General features: G+C 37.1%; 2 protein-coding genes across 3 annotated transcripts; one reads left to right on the top strand and one right to left on the bottom strand.

Moving 5' to 3' along the window:
• The first annotated feature begins 33 nt into the window (after nucleotides 1-33).
• mrps18c (mitochondrial ribosomal protein S18C) lies at nucleotides 34-4,066 on the top strand. The gene is made up of 6 exons (XM_015339873.2): nucleotides 34-164; nucleotides 668-729; nucleotides 1,171-1,254; nucleotides 1,608-1,665; nucleotides 2,667-2,726; nucleotides 3,612-4,066. Exons 1-6 carry the CDS (start codon nucleotides 98-100, stop codon nucleotides 3,686-3,688), a joined length of 408 nt encoding a protein of 135 aa, XP_015195359.1. The 5' UTR covers nucleotides 34-97; the 3' UTR covers nucleotides 3,689-4,066.
• A 414-nt stretch (nucleotides 4,067-4,480) lies between these two features.
• On the bottom strand, nucleotides 4,481-11,595 carry abraxas1 (abraxas 1, BRCA1 A complex subunit). 2 transcript variants are annotated; one of them, XM_015339840.2, is made up of 9 exons: nucleotides 11,506-11,595; nucleotides 10,784-10,874; nucleotides 9,360-9,396; nucleotides 8,399-8,465; nucleotides 7,667-7,863; nucleotides 7,032-7,151; nucleotides 6,492-6,576; nucleotides 5,714-5,828; nucleotides 4,481-5,076 (listed from the first exon to the last, which is right to left on the bottom strand). In XM_015339840.2, the coding sequence occupies exons 1-9, from the start codon at nucleotides 11,587-11,589 to the stop codon at nucleotides 4,640-4,642; spliced, it is 1,233 nt and encodes a 410-aa protein (XP_015195326.2). In that variant the 5' UTR covers nucleotides 11,590-11,595; the 3' UTR covers nucleotides 4,481-4,639. The 2 variants fall into 2 exon arrangements, with proteins under 2 accessions (XP_015195326.2, XP_015195332.2); XM_015339846.2 differs by having other exon boundaries at nucleotides 4,748-5,071.
• Between the last annotated feature and the right edge of the window lie 1,069 nt (nucleotides 11,596-12,664).

Raw genomic sequence — 12,664 nt, 5'->3', positions numbered from 1 at the left:
GAACGTTTTGTAATGCCCTTGCTTACACTGGGAGGACAATAATCATCGTACTCAGTGACAGGAAGAGAGTGGGGAGTGCTTTGTACTTGGGCAAAAGATGATTGCTGTCAGAACCTGCAGGATTGTACTTTCTGCTGTTTTAAAACCATCGCCAAAACACACAGGTACAAGATTTAGGTGATCTTTGTTTGTATAGAGTACATTCCAATTTTTGGTATTAAATCTATAACATCTTGTGTTTTTAAAAGTACGACAGGGGACATATTGTGTTCTGACCTAGGGGTCAGTGTAATGCATTCAAACCATATTACACGTGTAATATGTGCAGTTCATTAAAGATAAGGACATTAAATTAAAAAAAATAATGTAACTGTAAAAACTGCCAGTAGTTCAAGATACCACCTAACTACTTATTGTAGGTTTGAGATGTTTGCCTCTGCTTAGTCGTTTTTTTAGGTGATGATTTTAGTGTATATATTCTAAGTGTAGATTGCGATAAAGTAGTATTTATTACTGTGCGTTTATTTAAAGAATTTCAGTTAAGTTTTGTAACTGATTATTAAAATTTATGTTTTTCATTTATACGTTAGAGTACTTCATATGTTTGCACAGTATTAGGTCCAGAAAATGATAAGCTTAATTCCAGGTTTGCTATTTACCTCCATAGGGCAGTCACTAAGAAAACTATGCAGTACACAACATGACACGCAGCCAAGCAATAGCGATATGGTAAGTGAATTAATAAAAGTAAGATAAATTCCACATATGCTACAATGGTTATTTGTGTCCTGCTTGTTTATTATAATCATTTGCTTCTGAAATGACACCTTCTGGGTATAAGCAAAATTATTTTTTTTCACATTACAAATCTTTAATGAGTGCATAGTTTCTTGTTACAAATGTAACATTTTTGCTTTCTTATCCAATTCAAGAATCTTGCAAATGTCCTTTAAATGTTACTAGATACAGCTCATCTCTTGGAAATCCACGCTCCTGCAGGTTTTATACCTTCAAAATATCAATGAAAATAGTCATAAAACATTAAATGAAGGTATTTGGCATGTACAGTACATCCCTTGAAATGTGTGTGTTTCAGCATACTTTTTTTTTGTTTTTCTACATCTTACTGGTGACTGCTTATAAGAGCTGTGACACTTTTTATACCCACAGCCTATAAAGATGGAAAATCCATACAAAGAGCCTCCAAAAAAATGCATACTCTGTGGCATTGCAGTAGACTACAAAAATGTACAGGTTGGTTAAGAAGTATTCGCATTCTTGTTCCTCATAACTTTACATAAATAAGTTCATATCGATTTTATATCTAAATGTATCTTTATATTTCATATATTTTTTTTTTCTGTAAAGACAGTAATCTTTATGGTAGTATGTACAGTAGGACTGAAATACTCTCTAGGGGAATAACATATTTAAATAGGTGGCTTACAATTCAGGACAGAAGAAAAACAAGTGTGTTTTTGTTAATCCTTTCCTTTGGAAAAAGGGTTAATTAAAATAAAGCTATCATGATAATTGCAATATTGGTTATTGATTAGCAGCACAAATTACTTTTCTTCCACTTATGTTAATTTTTGTTGTTCTGACAGCTTCTGTCACAGTTTGTATCGCCCCACACAGGCCGTGTTTATGGCAGGCACATAACTGGTAAGATTTTAATAATTATTATTCCTTACACATAAACTGAAAGTAATTTAATAATTCCTTACATTTATTAGAGATTTTATTAGGGAATGTGGCCAGTACACCAGGGTTAACACCCCTATGCTTTTCGGTTAATGCTGTGGGATTTTTAGTTACCTGGAGAGCAGGGACCTCTGCTTTATCTCATCAGATGGACTGAACCTTTTTTACAGTGTAGTGTCGCTGTCACTGTACTGGGGAATTAGGACCTACACAGTTACTGATCACTGATCTGCCAGGGAGAGCACTCCCAGCTGAACCCACTAACACCTCTTCCAGCAGCAGGCGGATGGGACACCTCCTAAGAGACCAGTAGGTCTCCCATCCAGCTACTGTTCAGACTCACACAGGCTTGACTTCAGTGGGTTGCCAGTTGTGACTTGGAGGGTGATACAGCTGCTAAATTTGTAGAGAGGTATTAAGTAATATAATGTTACATTGTATTTTAAAACAAAATATTAACTTAGTAAGTTAATAATAATAACTTAATAAGTTATAATTATAAACTGATCAGAGTTACAAACTGATCATTTTGTTTCCCCACAGCTCTCGGATCCTGGTTTCAATTCCTGTGGGGCTTCTGTGTTTAGTTTGCATACTGAGTGCTCCAGTTTTTTTCACTTTCCAAAGATTAAAATGTTCCTGAATGCCTCTATGTCCATATGTGCTTGCCATTGATAGAAATTTCAACTAAACTACTCAACTTAGGATCAAGTGTACAATGGATGGCTTCTGGGAATAACAGAGCTCATTTTGAAACTCTTAATTAACCTATACTGCCTATGAAATACATATATAAATATATAGTAATCAGAATATTCAAAATAAAAATTCAGAATTGTATTTCCAATTTTTGCAGAGTATCAGATTGGTCTGTTTTTCAGGAGTAATATGAGTTCTGTAATAGCCATTTGAGTACATTATGTTTTTTGCTGTTCCTAAAACACTTTTGTTGCTCCATTTAGGCCTATGTGGGAAGAAACAGAGGGAAATTTCCAAAGCCATAAAGCAAGCTCATCACATGGGTACGTTCTCATGTTTGTTAATAATTTCCTTTTTGCCTGGTACTGTGACAATAGCCTGGTTGAGCAAAACTTTTTTTTCTACTATTACTAGGAAACAGTTCACCACTGCTTCTGGTTCCTGTTATTTCTCCCACTAAAGCTAACTGACTAAAATCACTGTATTGTTGAAGAGGGTATGATTCGTTCAGCTCAAATTTCATTGGGTGTAGCAAGAAGGAAGCATGCCTTTCTATGGTTTTTAACTAACATATGGGTCCCTTTTCCAAACATGTTATTATTAAATATTCTTTTTAGTTAGTAAAGAAAAATGGAGACTTCACTGTTAAGAAAGTTCAGTTTGTAAATATTAATAGGGGAATAACCCAATTCATGCGATTAATCTAGAATAATCTCTTCCAATAGTATTTTATCATGATCATGATATTTATGAAACTGTAAGACCAGGAGTCCTTCTCCTGAGATTTAAATCTCAGGGAAATGATTAAAGGGTACACTTAGCAATAAAAGAATTTCTTTTGGTGTCATAAACTGACATACCTCATATAAAACAAGATTTCTGTTTTAGAGCTTTTACATAGCAATGCATCTGTTTTCAATACCATTTACCTCAGAGGTCTTAATTTGCCAATAGGGTGAGGAAGTATCAGACTGGTTTACTCCTTAAAATCACATCAATAGAAAATGCTGTGTCCCATCTTTCATATGGTGTACCAAAAAAGCTGTTTGAGAAAATTGTACTCTTTAATATTGTTCTTTTTGTGAAATTAAAATATATTAATAGAAGAGTGTAAAGGCGACGGAGTACCTATGTTTTAAAGGCTTACCTGTCATTATCTTTTCTTGATGTTTGGTTAACACATTTCAACTTAATATTCTGTGTTCTAGGTTTCATGCCTGTGACACTGAAGGATCCTGCCTTTCTTAAAGATCCCAACATTTGTGACATTAAGCACCTGGAGTAGCTGTTCTTTCAAGCCTGGTGTTTCTATTTTGTATATGTATTCAGATACCTGCTATAATGAAACAGTACCTTTCACATTAGTGCAAGTGTCTAAAATGGATTTTTCCCATGTGAACCTACTCCAATGTGGATACAACCAGACCAGTTCACAATATAATAACTATTGATGCAAAATGATATAACGATTATGATGTATCTATAGAGCATATTTCGTATTTGTTGGAATCAAGGCACTTGGAAGTAATATATATCCTTTTGCATTCACTTATGGTACTTACCACCTTCCAAGAGTGATGGTTCAGTCACTGAGCTGCACCTGTTAAATCTCATTTAGCTCATTGGCTCAGTTTCCCTGTCAATAAAGTAAACTTGCTTTGTACCTTATGGCTGCATTTGTGTTTTCCGGGACCCATCTATAAAAAGATCTATATTAATCTATTACTGTGAAGAGGCATGGTCAAAACCAATTAATCAGAGGTTGCAATGAACCTCAAGCAACATACTGATTTAGTTTTTAAACAAAATCTGCCACACTGAACTTTGTATTTTTATATATTCACCTGTTAATTATGGTTACATACCCACCATTTTTCACCCAATTTTCACATCTGAATAGGTGGCTGTGAACCCTGCAACTGTACAAGTGAAAAAGGAGGAAGTGTAGGCAGACTTCTCCAAGCCACATACAGTACCTTTGAGCCACTTGCATTACTGGCAAATCACTGGTTGAGCGCCACCTGGTGACGTGGAGGGGCACGGTTAATTGTTTTTAATAACCCATTGCCAAAATTGCTGAAATTTTAAAAAGATTCTTCTTTTAATATCAAATAACAACGCAAATCACTCAAAGTTAAAATGATGCCTATCACCCTTTCCAGGTGAGATTTCTCTTTTGGGTCTCATAAAAGTGGTCTCTCTCACTACAATTATGAAGCTTGCCAGCAAGGAATCTTTAGAAGGTTGGGGAGCGGGAGTATTCAGTATCTCCATTCTGAGAATCCAGCCCATCGTCTTCCGTATCTGGTTCGCTGAGTGTCAGTACGGCATAACGCTGTCTCTCCTGACAGCTGCCTTTCATAGAGCGGGTTACCCTGGAGAGCTCTGCAAAAGGGCGTTTCCTGGGAGGCGGGGTCTGACCTGGGGAACTGGCTCTGACTTTCTTACTCTGTCCTTTCGTTTTTGCTGCGGTGTCTCCATCTCCCAGGAGAACCGGGAGCTTTGCGGAAATACCCATTTCGCGGTCCGTGCGACAGCAGTAAGCAAGTATGGGGATGCCCTTGAGTGTGAGGGCTGGTGTCCATTTCATTTCGGAGTCTGGGAACGATGCCTTCAAAGCCCGGCAAAGGTACATATTCTCCTCCTGAGGACTCCTGACAGAGAGATCCTGCTCTGAAACGCAATGACAAGAGCACAACAGAAGTGAGAAAGAGAAGACAGACTAAAAGCTTAAGCAATGATATTTCACTGAGATATACTTATTCTGATCACAAAACTATTTTTTCTCATGTACGGATGAGTCTGTTATGGAAAAAAGGTGGATGGTTGTAGTCCTAGAAGCAATGCAGAAGCAGAAAGTACGCCTGCTTCTCATAACTCTTCTTTTACTAACACACCATTACGGTTTTAAAATAAAACTGCATATTTTCTTAGTAAGCTACTAACTCCATATGAAGTTTATTTATATTAGCATTATATATCATTTTCCATAGTCAGTTTCAGATTTTTCATTACATACTGATGGTGTTGTACCAATAAAATGCAAGAAAGGACCTTTAGAAAACCGAAATACAGTATACTCCTGGACCTGTCTGAGATAACCATGGTGAATTATGAGATTTGCCACTAATGCTGAACTCATATTATACTTAATTTGCATCTTAGGTATGAAAAGCTGCCCGATACATTGCATACATGCAATACCAATTGGATGTAATCTCTGCACCATCCTTGCTGTTAACTCAAGGTTTCATGTTCTATAATTCAAAATAAATTCAGGAGGAAAATTGCTACCTTCCCTGTTTCTCACCTTCAGATTTGGATTGTACCCTTCTCCTCTCAGCTACAGCCTTTCTGAGCTGGGCGACCTCCGTCAGAAGCTTCTCCATCGCGCGCTCGCTCTCTTCCACTCTTGCACAAGTTTGCTGGACGGTGCACAGAAAAAAGGACAAACCATTGTACAAACAGTCCGTCACAGTTGCTGCGGCTTCCAATTTAGGAAGCTGCACTGCTGCCTAACTGAGTGTTCCGAGCTAATTAAAAACTTCATTACCAAATCAGTTTTTCAACAGCTGACCAACAGTCCTCGACAAATTCTGCTAATTACTCGTTTAGCAACTGAACTAAATCAAAAGTCTTTAGAATAAAGCACTACTCTTGAACATAAAATATAACTAAATCATATTAAAGAAAAACTCAAAATCTTCATTTCTTTATCTTTTTTTACAAGATAATAGACTTTCAGATGTGTCAGAAAAGCAGTTTGAAGTCTGTGTTCATGCATCACAAATGAGATTTCATGAACTGTCGTGTTATTTGTCTCAAAAATATTTGTATCATTCAAAGAACACACATCTGCTGCTTCTCAGGCACCACAATCTCAAATTGACTTCAGCAGCAAAAACAGTCCCCTGAAAAACAATGGAATGGTAAAAATATCAGACATAAAAAAGGGTGTGCTTCAGTGTTACTAGCTGGGGAATCTAAGTGTAGAAAAGGTGGGACAGTACTGAAACCACAGACAGCACACAAGAAATCACTGATCTGCCAGGTATGTCAGTCTCTAAAAACACAGCTCTAGGCCTGACCTTCAGCTCCTCTTGAAGCGAAGAATTCATTTCATTCACGTCATTGACCTCCTTCAGCGAGCCATCTGAAGCAAAGAACCTCGACCTGTGCACAAAGAACAAACCTCAGCTCTGACCAAGTCAATCAACAGCACACCTTAGGCAAGAGAAGTTGTCAGACAACAGACAATTTGATTTCATGGAAAGAAAGAAAAACCTAGTGTTTCAATAGTAAATATTCAGTTACAAATGTGTTAAGGACAACAGTTAGTGCAACAGTACTTCTAAAGGTCTTAAATTTTAGCACAAATGCTGACCCAAAAGCTTTGAAAATACTGCAAGCTATTGCAATGTTTGTGTGCACATAAGGATTTAGATATACTGTACATATTTATATTAATTCACATAATCAACACCTGCATAGATACAGTATTTGAGCACTGTGTAATGACCATCCATAGATAGAGCTGGGTGACAACTCAGCCCCATACAGTTTTAACCTTGTTTTACTCTCTTTCCCCCCAAACACACCATGCTCCCCTCTCCCCTGCAACATTTCACCTGTGTTTATTTATTGCTCTTTTATAACCGGCAGAAGAACAGGACACAGAGGTCCTGCAGTAGTCCTGCTGGAGTAGCATTCCAAGGTTGGTCACCAGCACTGGGATTTTGTGAAACTGACTGTTAATAATAAAAAAGAAAAACAGTTTTAAAATGATTCAGTTTTATTTCTCATACAGTACATACCTGAAGCATGACCACGCACAAATTTATTCTTTATCTCATCTACCTGAATTTCAAGTTTCAAAATTGTCTATGAGCCATCTCTTTTACATAGCAAAGATCTAAATAAATTGATTTCAAACCCCTGTAAATCTCAGAAGATCATTATTTTTCATTACGCTTACAGAAATAACGTAAGATGTTTTCTTTCCATTAGTGTCAAGAAACACACATTAGCCCACAAAGCCCCTTACAAACAAAATGAACAAATGATTGGGCTTATAAAGGGAAAAAATCTGAAGTTAATTATATAAATAATAAGATAACGGGCATCCATTTGGCACCCTAGTTTTCTGAGATAAGTATAAGAATGAGCAGATCGATGAGGGATGAATAGATATTCTAACAATGCAGATACTGTTCACTGCACTTTTGAATGGGTTAATGGCACCAGGCAGCACTAAGCATCTCACCTGCCATGGGCCTTGAATATGGAGTATTCCAGACGGTATGTGGAGCCCCTTGATGACATTTCACTAGTGGTCAACAGTAAGAAGACCAGCTCGTAGTTGGAGAATGCTCTCTGCAAATTGCGATGGATGATTTGGTCTCGGAAGGTCATTCTGTGATCTGTGTTTCTCCTCTGCCGGTACCAGCCGACCACATTGTCCTTAAAAACAAAAATGTACTCAGGATTTACTCCACACATCACCATCCTGGACAGTGCTCTCAGTGTGCCTTGAAAGTATTTCCACATCATCAATCACTATGTATCACAATGTAATGTAAGTATGTATGCATGCAAACTGGACCAATTCCAAATAATTTATCAAATGTTTGTTGTTTTTTTTAGTTTTATTAAGAGTTCTGAATAAAAAAAATGGTAACACTACAACATCTTCTGGAATACTTTAATTATGCTTGTAATGCAACAGCAATAACAGTGCAGTGGCACTGCATGGAGTTAAAATCTTTTGTCATGATTAAAACTCTTCTAGGAGTTATCAGAGAACTTGACAAAACCTGGCAAAAATCAGTTCATGAGAAGACACGTGATCCATGGCAGCAGGCTGAGCAAGCTATAAGCTTATACTTTAAGTGTGGAAATTATTCAGACACCTTGTCTTCCCAAGTTATATAATACTGAACAATGAATAATTATTATCCCAAGACATGCCATCTTGAAAAAAATACAATAGTTTTACCTTTTTGTGTCTGGATAGTATTTTCTTTATCTCCTCCTCTTTTAACTCTCCAAGATAACCATAGAAGCTGAAAGAGAAAGGCTGTAATAGTGAGCTGTTGGGGAGGGGGAGACTACAAGTTTAAGGCAGGATATAGATGTATCACTTGCAAAGCTGGAAACAGGATTTTAACAGGATTTTTGCAGTAGTTAACTCTCATTCTTCTGGCTTTGCAACATGGAATAAGCATCTACTTGGTTCTTTGCAATCTGCTTTCAGCCGGATGAAGTTGTGTCATTTAGGTTTCATTCTATTTCTTTATTTTGTTTTATCAATAGACTAAAAAAACTGTTTGTTTGTTTTTTTTCAAATTTGGAAGCGGATGATTAAGACCACACATTAATCATCTTTAATTATTAAATGAAAGATGTTTCTGGTCCTGTGTGTGGTGCCCAGATGTTTGGAGGTTGAAGTTCGGCTTTAACTTGACAGCTCAGAAAATGCATTCATAAAAAAACAGCTCTGTGAACTACTGCTAATAGAAGGAATAAAGGCTTCCATTTGGGCTGCAAGATAACAGTATTTTTTTTTCATTCTAGGACGTAGTTAAATCTCCACATACGCAGGGTCCCAGTTAGCGCAACCAGAAAAGGGGGACTCTCTTGGAGAGCAGGTTAAACCCCTTGGCCCACAGGGCTAGTAGTAGTCAGCTCTTGTGGTTCCGGCTCTGTGCTAACATTAGAGAGGGACTGCACCCCTCCAATTGGAGAAAATGGTCTTGGCAGGCACCATGAAGCTGGCAGCAAGTCAACAAGACTAACATTTGAAACTTCCAAACTGAGTGAGTGTGTGATGAAAATGAACTGGTGGTTCCAAATGTTTTTAAAAAAAATCCCAAACTTGATGGTCTGCAGTTTCTCTCCCATTTAGACCCCAAATCAGGACAAGATATTACGAAGTCAAATCCAGTAAGTGAACTCACCTATTTAGCTTGTAACAGGTCACATGTTTTGCAATGTCTGCAAAACAAGAGCGTCGCGTCATTATTACGTTTTGCCATGCAAACCTGTTTTCTAAGTTAGTCAGTAAAACAACCTGACATAAGAATAAAGGAATAAAAATCACCTGCTTTGCAAGGTAAATTGTGCTGTGTGACAAAATGTGCTGCCCATGTAGCACTAAAACAGCATTGTCTTCCCATTTGTAGCAACTGACAGAATAGAGGAGCTAGACACTGCATTATTATTACTGTGTTTACTTTTTCAAAGGACTGGACTTGCATCAATGCGTACTGAATCTCAATCTACAACCAAAACTGATTTTTTCATCAAGTGACTTTCTTGATCTGAACAATACGAGTAGCCTAGACTAAGAAATGTGGCCAATGGACACTACGATTATTAAATTAAAAACGATAATGATAACATCTTATTTTCATCTTTTATGCCGTTTTTTTTCAATAGCAAACACAGCAATGCAAATTATTTTCCATATTTAATGCTTGCAGCTTAGACCAGCACAAAGTCATCAAAAGAGGTAAATGATGTGTATGCAATGTATATGGTAAGCTACTGTGTAGATACTGAGGCTGTACAGTTTCTCTTAACAGCATTTCTCAATGGCTTCTGAATTTTAAGATATTACTATATAAGGAATTCTGCTTTAAGCAGAAAAAACATTATGTTACTGTTAATTGCAAAACACTTTAAATGGCAGGTTTTATTTCATAAGCATTATAAAAGCAAACACACTGTTCAAGAATGTTGTCTTTGCACATTACTACCAAATTCCCATTTGATTTTGGGGTACACTCTAGGCCTTGTACTTGAAGGGATCTGAACGAGGTTTAATTGGACCAATTAATCTTTCTTCCACAGCCTTCAGTAGCTGAAAATTGAAAGAGGCATAGAAAACCAGCTGAATTTTGGACCCCAAGGAGTAAGAACACCTGGTCAAGAGTTTCTGTGCATTCCAGGTTGAGAGGTACTTACAGTACTATCATTTAAAGCTTATATTGCATGAATAATTGAATGAATAATTTAATTAACTGAATAATTCTTTATTGCCACACAACAACAGTTGGTGGAATTTGCTTTCAGTACAGCAAGAGAACAATCATTAAGCAGACATAAAACATGTACAATATTAAAAACTGAATAAATATTTAAACTAAAAGACATGAAGCAAATCACAATCACATGCATACGTAAAACTTAACCTTACATTTTAGCAAACAAAATCTGAAAAAAAGATGCATACAGTGAGCTTAATAGCTAAATGGGGAGAATTGAAAAAACGGAGTTCTCTAAAATAGCCACCTGGATTTGTCTGCTGAATTGCATTTTACTGCTTTGGCATGATTTTAAGCTGTTACAGTTTGAATTGGCCTGTCACCACAATACGAACCTATGGTGTGCTCAAACTGAACATGTTCCATCTGGGAATCTGTGATGTCGTTCTTTTCCTCAGCCTTGATTTCACCAAGAATGAATCCTTCCTAAAATGAAAAGGACATCATGCTCTTTTAGTGTGTTACTGCTGGTAGCTACAATAAAAAAAAGTTATAAAGTGAATCACAACATAAGCTGGAAAGGAAAGCATTGAAAACGAGAACACTCCAGCTGAGTTAATTTTGCCTTATAAGAAAAAAATCTGTCCTAAGACTCCTAGTTATTGCGTTTGCTTCCATGTTAATTTCTTTCGTTTACCATACCTTAAAAGTAAACGGAAAAAAATCATGCAAATCGTATTAAAAATGTCTATATAAAATAGTGTTATCAACAATATCAGAGAACAGCGATGCAGGACAGCGCTGAAGTTTTTGACAGCTCCAGTTTTGGTCAACATCGGTGTATCTATTTTGTATCTATGCTCACCTAATCTATCATTTAACTATAACCGGATATTGTTTTTGAAGTGTCGACCTTTTTTCTTTTTTTTTCCTTCCACTGTAATCATTTATCTTAACTTTTAATTGATATGAAAGGGCAGTCTTTTCTTAGTTTCCTTGTCTACTTTCTCTCTTGCTTTTAAAATTACATCCTGAGTCACAGTCCATGGCTCCTTTACAAACAAACGTATATTAGTTCCCCTGAACTGAGAGGATTGTTTCTTTCACATTTACTCACCACGTCGGAGTCGTTGTTGAAGTGATGGAAAATTAAAGATCCCAGCACATATCCTGAAACACAGACTCTCGTGTTCTCCGCCATGCTTCCTGTAGTATCTGACTCCGCCTTCCTGTTTAAATGGCGCTTTAGGCTCCAAAACAAAGACCGACCCATTGGCGCCACCTGCTGGATCTCACTAAAAGTCCGATTTTTTTTGCAGCTACACTGGAGGTGCTGGTGGAGACATATGGGTATGTCTCGTATTGTTTCAAAGAAAAATGAAAATGAATTTGATAGAACAAACAAACATAATAAACAACTGCGAATTATACTATTTAGCCTAAATTAAATAAAAAATAGTTATTTGGAAGTTGCTTTCATGTAATGCAAAAACACGAGAAAATAGATCGAAAAATCCACATTTGCAACAAAACAAGTCACTTGCTTAACTGATCACAATTATACATTGTTTCGAGTCTTTAAAAATCGATAATATAATGTTACCCATGAAACCAGCTGGAGGGTCTCCAGGACCACGGATGGAGAAGACCCCGCTGTCCTGAATTTTTTAACATAAATCCCTGTCATCTCTTACAATCACGGGATTACTTAAGAGCAATTTAGTTTCTACAGTATATTTTCTGGAATGGTACACTGTAGGTAATTAGTCTTTTCTGTTGCTAAATGTGACTCCACTGTTTTCTAGCACATTATTTGTAATCCATCTGGAATTCGTTGATTCCAAAAGAAAATGTCGAATTCATTTTAATTCATTTTAGGTTAATTTAAAGCGAATTGTGATTAATAATAATAATAATTGCTTACACTTAATAGCGCTTTTCTGGACACTCCACTTAAAGCGCTTTACAGGTAATGGGGACTCCCCTCCACCACCACCAATGTGCAGCATCCACCTGGATGATGCGACGGCAGCCATAGTGCGCCACACATCAGCTATCAGTGGGGAGGAGAGCAGAGTAATGTAGCCAATTCATAAAGGGGTTTTTAGGAGGAAAGTGGGAAATTTGGCCAGTACGCAGGGGTTACACCCCTACTCTTTTCGAGAGACGCCCTGGGATTTTTTAATGACCAGAGAGAGTCAGGACATCGGTTTTACGTCTTATCCGAAGGACGGCGCCTGTTTACAGTATAGTATCCCCGTCACTATAGTGGGGCA

Source organism: Lepisosteus oculatus, chromosome 3, assembly GCF_040954835.1.
Source record: "Lepisosteus oculatus isolate fLepOcu1 chromosome 3, fLepOcu1.hap2, whole genome shotgun sequence".
Lineage (NCBI taxonomy): Eukaryota > Metazoa > Chordata > Actinopteri > Semionotiformes > Lepisosteidae > Lepisosteus > Lepisosteus oculatus.
This window is presented reverse-complemented; position numbering and strand designations above follow the sequence as displayed.

What these genes read in the sequence shown, in the direction of transcription:
- abraxas1 (XM_015339840.2), bottom strand. Translation starts at nt 11,589, where the DNA reads ATGGCGGAGAACACGAGAGTCTGTGTTTCAGGATATGTGCTGGGATCT. An exon ending in TACTATCCAGACACAAAAAG is followed by an intron (nt 7,864 to 8,398) that starts GTAAAACTATTG and finishes TTTGTTTTTAAG; the next exon opens with GACAATGTGGTCGGCTGGTA. An exon ending in CGCTTCAAGAGGAGCTGAAG is followed by an intron (nt 5,829 to 6,491) that starts GTCAGGCCTAGA and finishes TGCACCGTCCAG; the next exon opens with CAAACTTGTGCAAGAGTGGA.
- mrps18c (XM_015339873.2), top strand. Translation starts at nt 98, where the DNA reads ATGATTGCTGTCAGAACCTGCAGGATTGTACTTTCTGCTGTTTTAAAA. An exon ending in ACCATCGCCAAAACACACAG is followed by an intron (nt 165 to 667) that starts GTACAAGATTTA and finishes TTACCTCCATAG; the next exon opens with GGCAGTCACTAAGAAAACTA. An exon ending in TAGACTACAAAAATGTACAG is followed by an intron (nt 1,255 to 1,607) that starts GTTGGTTAAGAA and finishes TTGTTCTGACAG; the next exon opens with CTTCTGTCACAGTTTGTATC.